Source organism: Sitophilus oryzae, unplaced genomic scaffold, assembly GCF_002938485.1.
Source record: "Sitophilus oryzae breed Bouriz unplaced genomic scaffold, Soryzae_2.0 scaffold_1576_pilon_pilon, whole genome shotgun sequence".
NCBI lineage: Eukaryota > Metazoa > Arthropoda > Insecta > Coleoptera > Curculionidae > Sitophilus > Sitophilus oryzae.
This window is the reverse complement of record NW_022146254.1, coordinates 9,698,632-9,718,360: the sequence shown is the minus strand read 5'-3', so window position 1 is coordinate 9,718,360 and position 19,729 is coordinate 9,698,632. Positions and strand designations below refer to the sequence as shown.

The 19,729-nt window shown below is 34.2% G+C and overlaps 2 protein-coding genes across 2 annotated transcripts in view; one reads left to right on the top strand and one right to left on the bottom strand.

Moving 5' to 3' along the window:
• The window catches only part of LOC115879099 (lysine-specific histone demethylase 1A), a 483,447-nt gene that overhangs the window by 278,534 nt on the left and 185,184 nt on the right, over positions 1–19,729 (bottom strand). The window lies entirely within an intron of this gene.
• LOC115879097 (toll-like receptor Tollo) lies at positions 12,349–16,720 on the top strand. Its single transcript, XM_030895746.1, has one exon. The coding sequence runs from the start codon at positions 12,559–12,561 to the stop codon at positions 16,285–16,287; it is 3,729 nt and encodes a 1,242-aa protein (XP_030751606.1). The 5' UTR covers positions 12,349–12,558; the 3' UTR covers positions 16,288–16,720.

The window sequence follows — 19,729 nt, the reverse complement described above, 5'->3', positions numbered from 1 at the left end:
TATGGATATATTTGCGGAAGAATAAAGGTTCCTTATTCTTCCGTATAATCTAGACAAGAATTAGAAATACTTAGCAGTTGTGAGAGGGTATCTTTCACCCCCACTGAGTTAATGAATTCCGCGAGAAATGTTCAAAAACTGCCCCGTCTGTCCATAACAGAAGGCGGTTGATATGTCGAACACCTGTAGCAAAATCTCATGTTTTGGTTTGCTATTTATTTTTATTGTTATTAGATATAGTTTAAATGTGTTGATGTTGGTTAAATATATTTTAAATTGTTATAAAATTCTGCATTTCTCATAGCAAACACTATTTTTGTTTTCATTGATGGACACAGCTAGAATTTTTTTTGCATTACAGTCGTCAAAACCTACTTATTTAAAGAGGGCGAATTTTTATATACTCTATATCTCGAAGAGGAATCGAGCAAAATATCAAGTGTGTTATATTTTTAGAAAGGTAATTTTAAATTCTTTTCAATAAATTAAAAATATACAGGGTGTCCCATATAAAAAATCAAATTTTCTGTTGATAATTCTTAAATTATTAATTTTAAAAAAATTATACTTAAACCATTAAATTCTACGTGAAAAGGTGCTTTGGAAATGTTTTCATAAAAATACAAAATTTTCCATAGCAAAAAAGTTACATCGATTTGTTAAAAATGCATATTTTTGAAAAACACCCCGTAACACCGAAACGGTAACAGATATCGATATGCGGTTTTCACCATCATGTTTTTGACAAAAATTGAGCTCCAGACACCGATATTAGTTTTTGTCTATCTCCTATACAAAAGGGTGTTGCTATTTAAAAGCGTCGAATTTGCGCGCCCTCTTCTAACCTAACCAATTTTTATCCAAATATTGACGTTACTTGAAAATGATTATGGAAAAAATCTCGAAATAAAATTGAAACTTCTGCACCCTGTATCTCCGAAACTAAGCCATTTTAGGACATATATTTATACAAACTTTTCACTTATTTTTATTTGCAGAATATGCCGCCGAAATTTCCGGAATACAGTTCGGACCACCCTGTATATGAGTCTCTCTTTACTTGTCTTCTTTTCCAGGTATTGTAGACCCATACATTTCTTCTCCTTTTATGCTTTGTTTTTTTCTGCTTCATATAAAACAACTGCAATATAATCCCCAAATCAGTTTTTCGAAAACTCTCAAACATATTTACAGCTGTCACAAATGGAAAACGGAAATACAGACTAAAAATACTTGTTGATTACAAATTCTGCCTAAATGAATTTTTACAGTGCGCGGTATTAACTATGTAGTTCCATCGAAAACGAGGCAGTTCCATTGACGTGGCAGCGCTGGCGTCCCGCCAAGCGGTCGCTTCTGCCGCTCCGCGCCGTCGCTCCCGGTTCAGTGGCGTAGGCGTGCGAAAATTACCAGATAATGAACGCTCCAAGATCCGACAGAGAAACCGTAATAATGACGCCTCGCCTCATTATAGATATTGTTTCGTAATACTTGACATCTGCGGCGCTCGTCGGCGCGACCATTTCTTCCTTCTTCCTCAAAATTATTATTACAATTTTTATTTTGTGTCTTGTTTTTGTCAAAGTGTTTTTTTTTCTATATTTTTTATTATTGTAAAATGGTATAGTTAATTCAATATTCCACATATAAACAGGGTAAGTCATAAATAAGTGCAAATATTTTCAGGAGTGGTATATTTCGACCCCAGGAACACGTCTATAAGGTTTTTTTCACAAGAAAAACATGTGAAAATCGTGTATTTTCTTTTAAATTTTCCTGTATGTTTTTCGAAAACTTTTTAGCACTGCCTGTTCACCGCAAATTTTCCCATGGTCTAATTTCTTAATGATATTCCCATGGTTACGACACTAAAAGGTAAGCAACACTGCCACTTCCTAAATCTATACTAATATATAAAATCCTTAAGTGACTGACTCACTGATTAATCACGATCCTGCTGAAACCACTCAACGTAAGAAGCTCAATTTTGGCATACAGGTTGATTCTAGGGTGTAGAGGTTCGATAAGAAGGGACTTTTCGAAATTCCAGTTCCAAGAGGGTGAAACCACCCCTCAAATATTAAATATTTTTTATTTAAGAAACGATCAAGTTTCCGAAAAAAACGCTTAAACACGTATATTTTATTTTGTTTTTTTACATATTTTAAGATTTTTTAAAAATGTATACAGGGTGTTTCGAAAAATCTGGTCATTGATTAATCACGACCCTGCTTAAAGCGCTTGACGTAAAAAGCTGATTTTTGAAAAACAGATTGACTTTAGGGTGTAGAGGTTCGATAAGAAGGGATTTTTCGAAACTCGAATTCTAAGGGGGTGAAACTATCCCTCAAAGATTAAAATATTTTTTATTTAAAAACCGGTGAGTTTTTCGGAAAAACTCTTAAACACGTATTTTTTTTTGTTGTTTTACATATTTTAAGATTTTTTATAAATTTATACAGGGTGTTTCATAAAATATGACCATTGAGTAATCACGATTCTGCTTAAACTGCTTGACGTTTAAAGCTGATTTTTGGCAAACGGATTGACTGTGGGGTGTAGAGGTTCGATAAGGAGGTGTTTCTCAAAAAAAAAAATTAAAAAATCATACAGAGTGTTCCAAAACGTTGGGTAATTTCTTAACCATTCTGCTTAAACTGCTTGACGTAAAAAGCTTATTTTTGGCAAACGGATTTTTCGAAAATCAAATTCCAACGAGATGAAACTACCCCTCAAATATTACCAAGTTATATAATAATATCGCCATATTGTTTTTTCTCATGTTGACATAAATGTGAGAAAATTTTATCCAGTTTGTATGTTAATGGAAATTCTTGCTTTGCTTTATCATCATCATTACAAATGATTAATTCGACGCGAACGAAGTCGCTGGTACACGCTAGTTTTATATAAAATTAGAACGGCACTGATAATAACCGGAATTTAAGTCAGTTTTTGATATATTCCTTCCTTAATATTTGTATTCAAAGGTCCATACTATGAAATAAAATGCAATAACATAAAAAGAAAAAAAAATTCTATAACGCATAAACATTTTTCTATAATTAATCAATTGTCCATACACCTAATTATGGAGCGTCCGTCCCAGATGCAGTTATGCGGAAAATCATCCGAACCGCGCATTACACTCATATTATTGTTATTAGAGTACGTGCGATAATTATAATACCGTCGCGTTCACTCGGACATACGTCAGGTACCGTCAACCGTAGTACCGTGGAGCAGTACCCGCAGTACCGCCCCGGTCTTATATGGTCTAGTTTATTGCACGTTTCTCGTACGTACCTGCGGTTATTTAAGTAAGCGGTGCGTTCGCGAGCTGGATAATGAAAACGCTCACCCGCGGTACTATGGTCGTACTATTGTCGATAGATCGGCACCTGCTTAGGCCGGGGAGATGTTGATTTTCGTTATTTTTCCAGTATTCGTTACAAATTGCCGCTCTGATCGGATCGTGTGGTTTCTTCTTCGCTGGTACGATTACTATCATTAGCTCGCGTGTGATTACAGTGATAGAGAGTTAGTAAAAACTGTATTTTTCACTTAATTTAAATTTTCCACTTCGTGATTCCCATAATAATGTTTTATCAAACATTTTTGCCTATTTAAAGTAGAATTTTAAAGTTTTTTTTTGTATATGTTGGAGGCAGATGCCGAATTCGGCCTATGTCCGAAAGAATTAGATTTGTCCATACTAAACTTATCAGATGCGTGCTACTTCGAGGTTATAAATAGTCTTATTATAACTTCTTTGCGGAGGGGGTTAATCTTTTTTTGGTATAATATAACAACAAAAGATTAACACCCTCCGCATAGAAGTTGAAACCAATGCAATCAAAACTCTTCCGCGTAACTTTGTGGATATAGGTAGGTTATATTTAATCGCTATATGTCTAATTATTTCGGACCTAGCCCAAAAGGTCAAAATTAGTTATTTGGGTCATAAATGACCTAAATACAAAATATTTTCATGGTGTCTGTCTGTCTGTCCATCTATCCGTCTGTAACACGATAACTCAAAAACCGCTAAACCGATTTTAACCAAATTTGGCACAAAAATACTGTGGCACCCGAGAATCTGGCCAGTAGTTTTTGGTGGCCGTGGGGGGTTGGTAAGGGGGTATAGGAGGGGGTTAAAAATTTAAAAAAATCCAAATTCCAAAATTACAGTAGCTAGCGAAACGCGGTTTTCAATTTAAGATTAGGAATAATATTTGCAACAAAATTTGTAATAACATCAAAATCAAAGTCAAAGAGTAGATAAGGCAAGAGACGACAGTGAACAAAGAAGTCGAATTTCGCGAGAGAGACGCAGATATATTAAAATTTAAAGGTCCCATCAAGTCCCATTTTGTCTGTTGCCAAGTATATCAAGTAAGATTTTCTGAAAATAAATTAATAATATAAGAAGGATATAAGTAACGTATGTTAATACGGAAATGTAAATTTTTAGTTTAGGTTGGTTTAGGTTCTTTTTTCGCAATGTACTGATAATATCAAAGAATCAGAATTACTAAGTTGATCGATTTCAAAGATAAACAGATAAAATCTGAAAATCTGACAACGACGTATTTTATTTATTCTAACCTATGATTTTAGGACGCTAATCAGCTGTGCTAATCAGGCTTAAACATAAACAAATATGATTAGTTGTTTCTTGCATTTTTGCCTTTTTAAAGTGTGTTTTCAGAGTTTTTCGATATATTATCGTTTTGAGAGTTTTTAAGGTTTAATTTTAGTATCGTTTTTGTTGCGTACTAATTTGTAATTATTGTTAAATATGAATACTGAACAGGACACGAGTAGCAGGAAAAGACGAAATGGTGGCAATGTGTGTGCTTATAAAGACTGCAAAAATAGGTCTTATTCTTCGACAAACATAATATTTCACTCTTTTCCAAAGGATCCTGAAAAGTATTTTTATAGAAAATATACTATATAATTATGTTATTAAACTAAATGTAATTCATAGATCGAAGACATGGTTAGAAGCTTGTAATATATTTTGACAAAAAAAATTGAGCAACTCTATTTTTTTGTACATAAACTCTTCAGTTGTGATATTACACTTGTTCAAGTCCATATGTAAAAATAATACACGTAAATAAAACATTTCTTACAAATCGACTTGGTCACTTTATCTTGTTTACCAAAGATATGCAAAATATTGCTTTTATTATCTTTATTCCCCGACAAATATGTTTCTAATTATAATTTATTTCATATAATACTTAGAAAACTCATTTTTTTTTCATTTCTTTACCCATACAGTAACTATTTATAAGCTATACAGTCAAGTTTTAATAATAGTCTATTTCAAACTTCCCGCGAAAAAATTACGAAAATTTAAAGGGACAAGCGAGACGAGGTCACTCTCCCCACCACTCAAACATGAAAGGTACCGCGCGAACTGTCGTCTCTTGTCTTATCTACTCTTTGTCAAAGTCGCAGTTTTTGAGATAAAAAAATGGAAAAATTCCTTTACTTTGAAACTAAAAGAACTGCCTACCAATTTTTATTAACATATTTTAGTATAGGCGGCTATGCGTGCCTCCCGGCGCAAATTTAAAAAAAAACTATGAAAATAGTAAAAAAATGAGAATTACTCACAAAGATTCAACAACAAATATTAGGCGCCCGACGATTTTACATATCAAAATAAGATATCGATATCGATGTTCTTAATACTAATAATTTTAATTAGCAACATCCCTACAGCAGCTACTTGTTCATCTTCGGCTGGTTTTTCTCGTGCGCGCCGAGCTGTTTTTTCCTGAAAACACGACACAGAAGAGATGGAAAAAATTAATAATCTCCGTCGTGCGGACTAAATAATCCGCTGAAATACGCACTCGCGCGGAATAAGTCCCTTAAAAAGGACGCGGATTAAACATATTGTAAGTGAATGTTTACGAGAGGAGTGGCCCGGCTGATGGGGCGACCATTTAAGACCCTACAAATAATTCCGTTTACTGAAAACGATCCCTTTTGTTCGACTTTAAGCGTTTTTTTTTCAGTCAAGGTGTATTATCCGAAAGAAATAAAAACATACGAAAAAACTTAAAAGTCACGAAAACATCACAGTTATCCCGGAAATGAAGATTACTGATGTGAAATGATATAGAGGGTCAGTCTTAAATAATTGCAAATATTTTCAGAGCTGGTAGAGCTCGACAAAAGAAACATTTTTTCTTTACCGTTTTTCAAATAATTCCAAAATAACCGAATTGAAAAATTAAAAAGAGCATATTGTTTTATTAGGAGTAAAAATGACACTTTTTATGGCTAGGATGTACGTTTGACTTGCACAAAAAGTCATTTTTACTCCGAAAAGAACATTTTCAAACGCCACAAATAAGTTTTTAAACAATTTCAAACGTTCCAAATAATATAAAAAAAAATAAAAGTCATACCTTGTATGTAATTATATAGGGTGTTTCAAAACAAATGCGAAAAACTTCAGGGGGTGATTCCTTGTTCAAAATAAAGGGTAGTTTGCTTCATAAACGTTGGGTCAAAAGTCAACCATTAGGGAGATATCGCGGTACACAGATGGCGGAAAAATAATGTTCTTATTTTTTATCTTGAAAACGAAAAGAGGTAGACTAATGAAATTTTATGGAAGCATTACTGTTATGAAAACACACTTTATGGTAATTTTTTCTCTTTTTTAAAATGAGTGGAAGGGGTTGAAATAAACTACCCCTATCATTCTTGTTAACGAAATTTAAAGAAAAATCTTATCAAACACATGCAAAAAAATTAATTTGGATAGTTTAGTTTGTTTAGAAACTTTTTTATCTCTTGTATTTTTTTTTATAAAACTCACCGATTTGAAATTAAAAAATAAAATGTAAAGCATTACATGTCAGGACTAAAAATATTTTTAGATTAAGAATCTAGTGATAATAATGATAATAATAATAATCTAGATAATAACGTATTGCAGTAGGGTAATGTCAAATAAAACAATATTAGAAACATCCTAAAAAGTGATAGCGGCCGACTAGATTTTTTCCTGAAAAAATTACAGCTGCCCACTAGATTCTTTATCTAAAAATGTTTTTTGTCCTAACATGTAATGCTTTACATTTTATTTTTTAATTTCAAATCGGTGAGTTTTATCAAAAAAAACACAAGAGATAAAAAAGTTTCTAAATAAACTAAACTATCAAAATTATTTTTTTTTGCATGTGTTTGATAAGATTTTTCTTTAAATTTCATTAACAAAAATGATAGGGGTAGTTTATTTCAACCCCTTCCACTCATTTTAAAAAAATGAAAAATTTACCAGAAAGTGTGTTTTCATAACAGTAATGTTTCCGTAAAATTTCATTAGTCTATCTCTTTTCGTTTTCAAGATAAAAAATAAAAACATTATTTTTCCGCCATCTTTGTACCGCGATATCTCCCTAATGGTTGACTTTTGACCCAACGTTTATAAAGCAAACTACCCTTTATTTTGAACAAGGAATCACCCCCTGAAGTTTTTCGCATTTGTTTTGAAACACCCTGTATATACCGGGTGCGTCTCAAAAGTGGCTCACCCCTATAACTTTTTTATTTTTTCAGATAAATAAACGAGATTTGGTATGTTAGTATATGACATAAATTAGGACTGATTGGTGTATTCAATTGCTTTTGGTCACTTCCGGTTTCACCGGAAATGACTACAACTTTTGATTTTTAAATGGCACCCTCGGTATTTTTTTAATGTATTCGATAGAAAATGACATTCTGAATAGAATGACATACCATATGTCAACTTTTGACATTCTCGCTTAATAAAAAATTGTATTTTAAAATTCAATCTAGGGTGTTAAAATGGCTATGGTGTCAATCTAGGCTATGTTAAAATCACTAATTCTTCACCAAGGAGCCTTGGAAAAATAGATTCGATCATCTAATGTTCTTAGTGTCTTGTCCTGGCCAGTTAGAAAATGCTCTAATCGTATTTTTAATCATATCTCAATTTTTTCAAATGGAACGAGGGTGGCTCATAAGCATATTTGGAAAAAGCATTTTTTTACGAATAATTTGATACCATACACTTGGTATTTCAAGTCAAATTTTCGTTACGAACCGCAAGTTTTAATTTCAAATAAACCATATGCGAAAATGTCAAAAGTTGACATATATATGTCATTCTATTCAGAGTGACATTTTCGATCGAATAAAGTAAAAAAACACTAAGAGTCCCGAAATAAACAGAAAAGATTTGAAGTTATTTAAGGCTTATCCTGTATGGGGAAAATATTCATACTTGGTATCATTTAAGTCAATTTTTTACATCTAAATATTCTTTTTCTTTAAAAAATATCAATTGATTTTAAACTTAACTAAACATATGGCCACTAGATAAATATTTGACGGACAAATGGATCATTTTTTAGCTTTCATCGCAAAAAAAACGGATGCTATTATGCAAAAAATGCCAAAAAAACATCTAGATGGCTGAAAGTTGGTGTACTTAAGGAATAATTAAAAAAAGAATATCATAATAATATATAAAATAATGTTTTTGGAAATTGGCAAACAAATCCATTCTTAGTCATTTATTTTTTTAAATATCAAATTTTACAGCTACCTTAGAGCAAGAGTAATTTTTTAAACTAAAGACTATCGCTGAAATCAAATTTTACCCTAAATATATAAAAAATCCCATGTGATGTGACTTTATCTGAGACCCTGTATAAAATATGATAAAAAATTATAATACACGTATATTAAAAAACGCAGTTCTTTTGTAAAATGCATAAAAATAACTGTAATAATAAAATACTAATGGGAATTTCTATCTCATGTGGCAACATTTAAATATATCTTAATAATAACTAAACGGCTATATTGAATTCTTTGGAAAAAATACGAAATAATATTACACCGATGCAGAACCCAAACTGAACTTAAAGTAGTTTATAGTAGGGTTGCCAACCGTCCAGTATTCCAGAGGAACTATTCTTTTTGATCGTACTATCCTCTTTTCTCTAACGTATTCAAAAAGTCCTCTTTTTTACACACCAAATTGAAAATATAATAAATATTCGTCTATCACTAAATGCTTAATAAAATTGTTAATTTGGCAACAAATGTGTCTTTCTTCTTGATGTTTGGGCGAAGTTTCAAAAAACGTTTCACCTACGGCGATTTTTTACCCTCTCATCTCCTCTATTTTTTATTTTGAAAAAAGGTTGGCAACCCTAGTTTAGCAAATGCAAGACCAAGACTCCATTGGTTTTGGTCTTTTTTGGTTTGATTTTTTACTACATATTTATTAGAAACACTTTCTACATAGAAAATATTTAAATAAATTGTATTTATTATGTCTCTATAAAAAATATAAGAGTCAAATCATTGAAGCTTTTAAACAGAACTTAAACGTTTTTTTTTACATTTCTCCCGAACTAGAAATACCAGAATACCGAATACATCCCCAAATAATAAGAAAAAAATCAGATCCCACAAGGCCAATCAAATTATAAATCATCACGCCGAACCTCCGTAAGCCCATTATTATTTCCCCGGTCTATCGGCCGTCCAAATCTCGGACCTTTTTCGATACTGCAAAGAACGGCCAATTTTTCCCGGCCCCGCTCGACTAAAAATCGCGAAAGGATTCCAACGGGCGATCGAGCGACTAACCTCTGCCGCTGCCGCTGCGGGCCGGCCTGTTCGGCGTTGTTGGTTCGCAGGAAGAGACGCAGAAAAAGCGCACTAAATGGACAGTGGACGCGGCCCGCACTTAACTGCCACACTCTGCCGTCGAGCGAGAGACAATTCGGCAGCGTTGCCGGCTCTTGTCTTGGACGAAATCCCCGGTTTTAGAAGTTTCTGTCTTATAAATTAAACGAAACCAACATAAATTTAGTTTTTGTGAAAGCGTTTCGAAATTGACAGTTTTTGCTATTTATTTGAGATTCGATTTAGGCACTAGTGCCTAAAAGTAAAAAATGAAACGTTAGAAACAATAAAAATATTTATTTATTATAAATCTTAAAGGTACAATTATTTAAATTATTAAAGTGAATACAAGAGGCATTCAACTTTTCGTCTCTAAGAGAAATGCGAGTTGTAGGAGTCGGAATAAGTAAATTTCTTGTATTGGCAATGCTGGTAGCTTCTGCCTCTACGTGAACTGCTTTTAATTCCTTATTTGGCGTATCTTTCTGTCCCATGATTCTTTTTGCTATTTCGGTTTTTTGTTCAATTGAATTTTCAATGTAACCTTCAGCAATCGAGCTTGATCGCAAACCTCCATGTCGCTTTAAAACTGTTATGTCCCTGAATCTGCCAGCTGTCCTGAATCTGCCAGCATTGTTGCAGAGCTGTGCCGGAAACGACCAGTGTATTCAATGGCGTTGGAGAGTCCAAGAAATTCCGCTATCTTTTTTGGCATACCTCCAATTGTATTGATTCCAACTGGCAGGGTACTACCAACTAGCATTGATTTTTTCGATACGTTAAGAAAAATCGCTGATGTGTAACATTGAGTGCTCGAAGTTTTGCGTACTTACGAAATACATGTAAGAAATTGATACCATCTATCGGTCTCTCAGTAATCGTAAACACTCTTGGAAAATGAGTTTTTGTATTCGGAATCTTCACACTAATAAATGACTGACAATCTTTAATGGGATCTACGGTTAAAAACGTGATTTCTTCCCTCCTACATGCTCCAAATACTCCAACGATTAAGACAATTTTAGCTAACAGGAATTCTTTATCATCGGCTTCTTTCATAAAGCGTTCTATTTCCAGTTTTGTAAATACTTTTGATTTTTTTGCCTGATATCCGGAAGCTTTTCTTTTAAAAATGCAATAAGGTTTGTGAATATGCTAATATCTACGTTTCTGTTCAGGTAAATCATGAAGCGGAGCAACGAATATTTACTCCACAGAGTTGACGGCTTTAAGGTAGTGGATAACTTCAGGAAATTGTATTATACCATTTTTTATCTATCCCTTCAAATTTTCGTAGAAAATGCATTTTCGTATAGACCTCATTTATCAATATACCCATGGAATATTGACATTTTAGATTGTTTTAAAGCAACAAATGTACAATATGTTTCTGCTTTAATTGATCATGGTAGATATCAACTCCTGGACTGAAACCCATCTCTCCTAGAGGAACTGCCTAACAGTAATATTTTTCATTTTTCATTTCATATATTTCAGATTTTTCATTTCATATATCACAAACACTGTTTTATAGGTCCTGACTAGGACCAAAAGCAAAGGCATAGTTTTAATATAAAAAATACGTAAAATTGTTAATATCTTCTTCAAAATCGAATACCTCCAAAAAAAGTAAAGTTAATGAGATAAACCAAAAAACAAACTGCCAAGAAAAGATACACCTATATAATAATTCGTTTTTTATTCTTTCCCAATTAGTTGCATAACTAAGCAAAAAATAAAAGTTCTTTTATAGGAACACTAAAATTTAATAAACGTCGATATTTGACACTTAGACTATTTTCAAACTATTTTTCAGGGGAATCGAAATCATAAAATCCTTAAAATGAATAACATGTGGTCTAGTTCAAATATATTTTTACCGAAGAGTTGAATAATATGCATGAAAAAAAAAGTTTGATTGAATAATTTAAAAAAAATACAAAAAATCACCCACAGAATAAAAATATAATCTTCCAGAATATGAAAATTTTACTTTACATCGTACACCTGGTTTTTAGGATATGGTTATTACCGTTTATAATATTTTCCAACAGCAAGACGGCAGGTACGTTCAAACCCTCATAATAAATATTTTAGCACCCTAGTTATAAAGAGCAATAAACGACAATAATTCAATACTAACTAAAAACCCAAAATAACTATAGCACAATATAATTTTTATTGCACCTAATTTTTTTACAAGCCCTTAAAAGGCATTTAACTTCTATTTTGATTTTTATTGCTAGACCACCAGAGTTTTATAACTTTGGGTTTATACAAAAATCTATAACAATTAAAATATCGAAAAAACTCATGTGAAAAAAATTACATAAAATTAATTTTCCGCGCCATATTCCGCAATTGATAGCCTACGTCCCGAACTCGAATTTGTCCGAAAGCTTATTTGTAAATAATGGGATATTAATGGATAGTTAGTAAATCTATAAAATCTATTAGGTTAATCACAGACAGAGAAATAAAATAGTAAAACTACAAAATTTAGTTTTTCTTCACTTTTTTCAGTAAAACCACGAAAATCAACCCAATTTGGCATCGATGCGGCGTACCGAACCACGGCTGGAAGCCGCGAACCGAACGACACCACCAAGGAGGGGGAAAGGCACCAAAGAGTTCGTGGCCTTGCACAGCGCCGGTCAGTTCACGACGAGAAGTACCACCGCGAACCACGTCGACGGTCGTACCGCCGACTCCACCGTCGAAACATCGCGAATTACAGTACCGAAAAATGTGCCGAAGTACCTCGAAAAAGTCGCGCAGTTCCCGGTAATAATGCGTAATAAGTAAAACATCTGTAAAGTTCCTAATAAAGCAACAAATGTTACAAGAAAAAGCACCATGACAACCACTTCGTCGATATGGGTACTACTGTTCGGAGCAATCTTCGGAGTACTGTCGGCATCGCTCAGCAAAACCCTCCGTTACCAGGCTCCAGACGAGTGCAAGTGGGTGGTAGTTGACAGCAACTCAGAAGACGACGTAGCACTAGTTTGCCGGCTCAGAACCATCAACAGCGAGCTGGAAAACACCAACTTCAGCGTCATTCAACCCCACCACACCGTACGACTCAGACTGGAATGCTCCGATGATCTCTTCTTCCAGAGTTCCTTAAGCGCCGGTAGCTTCAAACCTTTAATCGAGCTCAAAGAACTCAGCATCGAGTACTGCAAGATCGGAAACCTCTCCGAAGGAGCTTTCAAAGGACTCAAAGAACTCAGAAACCTCACTCTAAAAACTCACAACACTGACTGGACCCTGGATGTTTCCTCAAATGCATTCTCTGACGAACTCAGGCTCTTGGAACGTCTGGACTTAGGAGAAAACAACATGTGGAGTCTACCAGAAGGTGTTCTGTGTCCACTACATGCCCTGGAAGTGTTGAATTTGACCAGGAACAGATTACGGGAAGTGTTCAGTTTCGGATTTTCGAGTGGTATGCCGGAAAAGTGCGGGGTTAACCTCAAAATTGCTGATCTATCGAGAAACAGGATCGAAAATTTACCGGCCGGTCAACTTTCTAGTCTAACTCACTTAGAAAAACTGTATCTTCAAGGAAATGGCCTAAACTCCTTAGCAGACCGTGCCCTCGAAGGACTGACAGCTTTACATATCCTAAAACTCTCCAATAACCGTCTTGTAAACTTGCCTCCGGAGTTATTCGCTGATACACGCAATTTACGCGAGTTATACCTTCAAAACAACACCATCAATGTGCTGGCTCCAGGTTTGTTTGGAGAATTAACCCAGCTTCTAGTTCTGGATTTATCACACAACGAGCTTACTGCTGAATGGATCAACGCTGCAACTTTTGCAGGTCTAGTCAGGCTGGTGGTACTCGATCTAAGTCACAATCACGTCGCAAAATTGGAGCAAAACGTATTTCGTGATCTCTACAATCTACAGATTCTTCGACTAAATGATAACCTCATTGAAACGCTTCCAGAAAATACTTTTAGTGCTTTAGAAAACCTTCATACTCTCATAATTTCTGCTAACCGACTAACAAGAGTTGAAGTTGATACCCTCAACGGTTTGTCATCTTTATCACTGTTGTCTCTGGATAATAACAGAATATCCTGGGTCCATCCGGATGCTTTGAGAAACTGTTCAGGATTACAAGACTTACACCTGAACGGAAACAAGCTTCTTCAAGTTCCTGACGTGATACGTAGCGTTCCTTTACTCAAAACTCTGGATCTAGGAGAAAATCACATTGACATGGTTAAAAACGAGACATTCTCTGGATTGGTTCAGCTCTACGGACTAAGACTGACTGAAAACAATATCGGAAACCTCTCACGTGGAGCCTTTGATCCGTTAACAGCCCTAAAAATCTTAAACCTTTCCAGAAACAAGATCCAAAAAGTTTCTCCTGGTGCGTTTGATGGAAACACCAACATCCAGGCTATTAGACTTGATGGTAATCTTTTGGCAGACATAGAGGGACTTTTTGCTAAACTACCCAGCTTAGTATGGTTAAATGTCTCAGATAACAAGCTCAGATGGTTCGATTATGCCCTTATACCTACAGGACTTCAGTGGCTGGACATTCACGCTAACCAAATAGAAGAACTAGGAAATTACTTCGAAATAGAGAGTACCTTGAGTCTGAGTACTTTTGACGCGAGTTCTAATCGTTTGACCGAGATCACCGGTAGTGCTATCCCGAACAGTGTTGAAGTGTTGTACCTCAATGATAACAGAATATCCAAAGTACAATCTTACACGTTTTTCAAGAAGCCAAACTTGACTCGCGTGGACCTTTTCGGTAACCAGATTACAAGCCTGGATCCTAACGCGTTACGTATTTCTTCAGTGCCTCCAGAACGTGATCTACCAGAGTTCTACATTGGAGGGAACCCGTACAGGTGTGATTGTACAATGGAATGGTTACAGAAAGGCAACGCGGCTTCTAGGACTCGAACCCAACCTCGTTTAGTTGATTTAGAGAGTATTTTCTGTGAGTTACTCTATAATCGTGGTACTACTCATGTTCCTTTGGTCGAAGCTGCTCCGTATCAGTTCCTATGCACCTACGATTCTCACTGTTTTGCTTTATGTCACTGTTGTGACTTTGACGCGTGTGACTGCGAGATGACTTGCCCGGATAATTGCACTTGCTACCACGATCAGAGTTGGAGTGCTAACGTCGTTGATTGTAGTTCAGGAGGACATGTTTCGCATTTACCCAATAAAATACCTATGGACGCTACACAACTGTACTTGGATGGAAATAATTTGAGAACTTTAAATAGCCACGCCTTCATCGGAAGGAAAAAGTTAAGAATATTGTTCCTAAATAATTCAAAGGTCGAGATAATACAAAACCGAACTTTCCATGGACTTAAAGAGCTGGATACACTTCACTTAGATGGAAATAGACTCACAGAAATCAAAGGTTTTGAGTTTGAAGGTCTGGATTCTTTAAGAGAACTATTTCTACAAAACAATCGTATTTCTTCCATCGAGGGATCAAGTTTTAAAGGGCTGAGACACTTACAGACGTTGCATCTGGATCATAACAGGGTCACGGTGTTTGATTTATGGACTATGCCGACTTCTTTGGTCGAGGTAACCGTAGCTTATAATCTGTGGTCTTGCGAATGTGAATTTGTCGAAAAACTACGCGAGTGGATGGTGCGAGGTGATGCAGTAAAAGACGTTTCAAAAGTTCGTTGTGTTTTTAACTCGACTGAAAGTTTCGGAGAGGATGTTGGTATGGATTACTATCACGAACAAGGTTTCTTAGTCACCCAACCCAACGGAACTATGTGTACCGGCGCGACAAACATCGATAACAGCATTAACGGAAATCTGACAGCTACCAAGACGATTATCCAGAAGCAAGTGGTGGAAGACTACCTTCCCTTGTTAGTAGTGACTTTAGCAGTCTTTGCTGCTATAGTTCTCTTGACTTTACTAGTCTTCGTGTTCAGGCAGGAAGTGCGCGTGTGGCTACACTCGAAATTCGGTCTGAGACTGTTCCAAGGTACCATCGACCTGGATCGTGACGAACGCGAAAAACTCTTCGACGCTTTCGTGAGTTACAGTTCAAAAGACGAAGCCTGGGTGGCCGAAGTACTAGCCCCAGCACTAGAACCCCAATATAAACTGTGTTTACATTACCGTGATTTCCCGGTGGGTGCCTTCCTAGCCGATAGTATAGTGCAAGCAGTCGAATCGTCGCGTCGTACCATCATGGTACTTTCCGAAAACTTTATAAAATCGGAGTGGTGTCGTTTCGAGTTCAAATCGGCGCATCATCAAGTGCTTCGCGATAGAAGACGTCGACTTATAGTGGTACTACTCGGTGAGGTACCACATAAAGACCTTGATCCGGATATCCGGTTGTACCTCAAAACGAACTTTTATTTACAGTGGGGTGACAAGTTGTTTTGGGAGAAATTAAGGTACGCTCTACCCGATGTACCCAACAATCAACGAAGGGGTTCAACAAGGACCCCGCACGTGCACCACCACGTGCACAGGCACAGCGGCAGGGGTCAACCACCGAATCCACCCGGAGGTGGTCAGCCAGGTACTAGGACTGTGGCCATCCATATTTAAAGGTCATTTTGTGATAGTGTTGTACGTCCAGTGCAATGTTTTATATAGCGCCCCATATAATTTTTATTTCATTTGTGATAAAATAGTCAAATTATCTTTTTTTAAGTGATACCTATAAAAACGATGACATTCCTTAATGACAGAGAGAGCTGAAATCGTTGACGAAGTTTTTAAAACTAATCCCGCTCTCTGTGTTTTAAATTGTTATTATTTTTGTTGTAAATAATTGATTTGTACAGTTTATTTAGACGCCTTCAAAAGACTGTAACACTTTTATACTATTTTTATTATTATTGTAAATATACACGTTTTCTATTTTTTGATATTTATTATTGTAGCTAATTAAAGAAATTTGCGAAAAGCAACAACGATGTACACTAAAAAAAATGCCTTCTAGCCTGTGAATATAGACGTAAATAAACAATTTATAAAATCGAAAATTACAGGTGTTTTATTTCCATATTCCTGGATTTATGAATATGTTTAAGAAATTTTCTAATTTTAAAAATAAGTCAACTGATAAAAAATGCAATTATATTCTTCCAAAAAAATTAGAAAGCAGAAAAATAATACTATTTTTTTTAAAGATACTTCCAGTTTTAAATTCGAATAATAAACATAAACTTTTGTGTGTTTCACATAGTTATGACCTTTTTTATTAGAGTTGTATTATATCTAAAGAATTTTCTACTTATTTCACCACATAGCCAGCGATATATATCTTTTCTTTTATAAAGAAAAAATAGTAAAATTATCTTTTTTAAGTGAAATTATAATGACAACATTTCTTAAAGACGGTTACTACGAATATAGAATTTATTTTTTTATTTCAAAAATATAGTATACCTCGACAGATTATTAAAAACATATTTTAATTTACACATAAATAGTATATTGTTTTATTGGGAGTAAAAATGATACTATTTGTGACTAGGCTTGACATTCCAAGGGAGGAGGGACCAAAAGTCATTTTTACTCCGAATAGAACATGCTATTTTATTTTCAAACGTCACAAATAATTTTTGAAACTTCAAACGTTGCAAATAATATCAAAAATTTAAAAGTAATACCCTGGAAGCCTTGAATAAGAAGACTAAGGAAGGAGCATAATGCTATCCATGTATTCATGCATGGTGGGCGGAAAAAGCTCTCTAGGGTGGGGATCCTTGACAGTTCTGTTTGACGATTCATTTGACACATTTGAATTTGATTTGAAATTTTGTGGATTTGTCAGTCTTTACGGAGCTTATTTTATGTTATTTATTATTTATTCTACTACTGATAGTTGTATAAAGGTAGTCAATCTAGATGGAAATTGTGGCAGAATTTAAATTAACAGTGACATTATCGCGATTTATCGAAAAAGACTCTAAAATAATTGTTTGTGTAGCGTGCGGTAGCTCTCGGCAAAAATTGAGTGAAATAATGGAACAACTTTTCGCTAGTAAGTGACTATATAATATACATACGTGTAGTAAACCGATCATTTATGAAATTCACTTAAATTAACTAAATTATATATTTTCTTGCATTTTAGCTTTTATTTACTACTTGTCAAAGATCAGATGGCAAAAAATTTTGATACGTTAATTTGACTTACCTGCTTCAGTAGGGTATCGGATGTTTGTGTTAATAAATACTTAATATAACTTATCTATTTTTATTAGAATTATATATTTTTATAACAATTTTAATAACTACCAACATTTATTCACAACGTAAAATAAAATAACACATTATTGAGTCTACCCCACGTCTACCCTACATCATAGTTTTACATTTTTTAAATAAAATTAGAATGGCACTGATAAACCGGAATTTAAGTCGGCCATATTTGAGGCCCATCGCGATGTACCTAAGATTTTTGATATGCTCCTTCCTTAGTCTTCTTAATCAAAGCCTGAAAGTAATTATATATCAAGAAACTATGGTTACGCACGTTGAATTTGACATTTTATGACAACACTACCTCCTATTGCAAAAAGTACCCACTTATATTTTTTTGGACCAACAGAATAATTTGATCCCTATCATACAGGGTGAATCTTAAACAAGTACACATATTTTTAGGAGTGATATTTTGAACAAAAAGAACTCTAAACTATGCTGTTTTTTTTTGTTGTTTTTTTTTGCGAAAAAAATTGTGAAAATTTTGCCTTTTTCAAAAGAAATTTTGGAAATTTTTCTAATTTTTAGTTAAGAAACATATCTTGATAGTATGACAACATAAGTAGTAGTTTAAATTTAGAAGAACGAAAACAGAGAAAAAATACAGTGGTTATGAAAAAATACATTTTTTTGGAAATTTTCAAAGTAAAATAAATCCGTTATTTTGAACTTATTTAAAAAACGATAAAGAGAAAATATGTTTCTTTTATCGAAATCTACCAGCCTTCACAATATGTGTAATTATTTGAAACGCATCCTTGTATAAATATGTATAATTTAAACAGGATGTTTTTTCATACCGGGTGCGTCCGAAAAGTGGCTCACCTCTATAACTTTTTTATTTTTTCAAATAAAAAAAACTACTACCATACCAAATATCGCTTTTTATCTCAACAAATAAAACGTTATAGGAATGAGCCATTTATAAAACGCACCCGGTATATTCAACAAATAAGAATTCGATTGGATTCAAAAGCTATAGGTAATAATCCAATTAAAATAACAAAAAAGAGTTTTATTTTACTAAATCAATCATCCAAAATAAGGACAATTTTCAATAAAGTTATGCGTTCTTCAAAAATAATGTAGATTTTTTCTAAATATTTGCATATAAATATTTTCCAATTAGTAAAATACTATTTCATGAGGCATACGAATTTTCAACTCATAACTAAGTAAAATGATGAAGCAAAATAATTTTCTTCCTCCAGGCAACATGGATAGTTATGTTCAGAAGATCATTTCTCTTTTTCAGGGAATATAATTTTTGTATTTTTTTTGTATGCAAGACTATAGAATTTAGCATCAATTATGTTTTTACAAACATCCTGATTCGAGATTCAAGATTATTAATACTAGAAAAAATCAATTAAAAAATTTGATCAATTTAATCAATTTTAATTATTTTGATGATAACATAAAGTTTCCAAGATTCCAATGATGAGACTTGAATTTGGAACACCCTGTATAACCTACAAGTCAAATATTTCTTTTAATGTAATGCCTCGATTTTGTGCGTTAATTTCGGAATGCGTGTACACCTTAACCATCTGACGTAACAGATTTACGAGCCTTGTAAAATTCCTAAAAGTTTCTTCAGGGAAACATCAAAAATCACTTCTAACGCGTTCCAGCCGCGGCTGATATACAACCGCAATAAAGCTATTAAAAGTAAATTATTGATCTTAAAAGGTTACGTCAACCTAGCTAGAAGAGTCGAGAGAGGTAAGGCCATTAGAAGATATAAAGATTTGAATTAAGATAGCCCCAATAA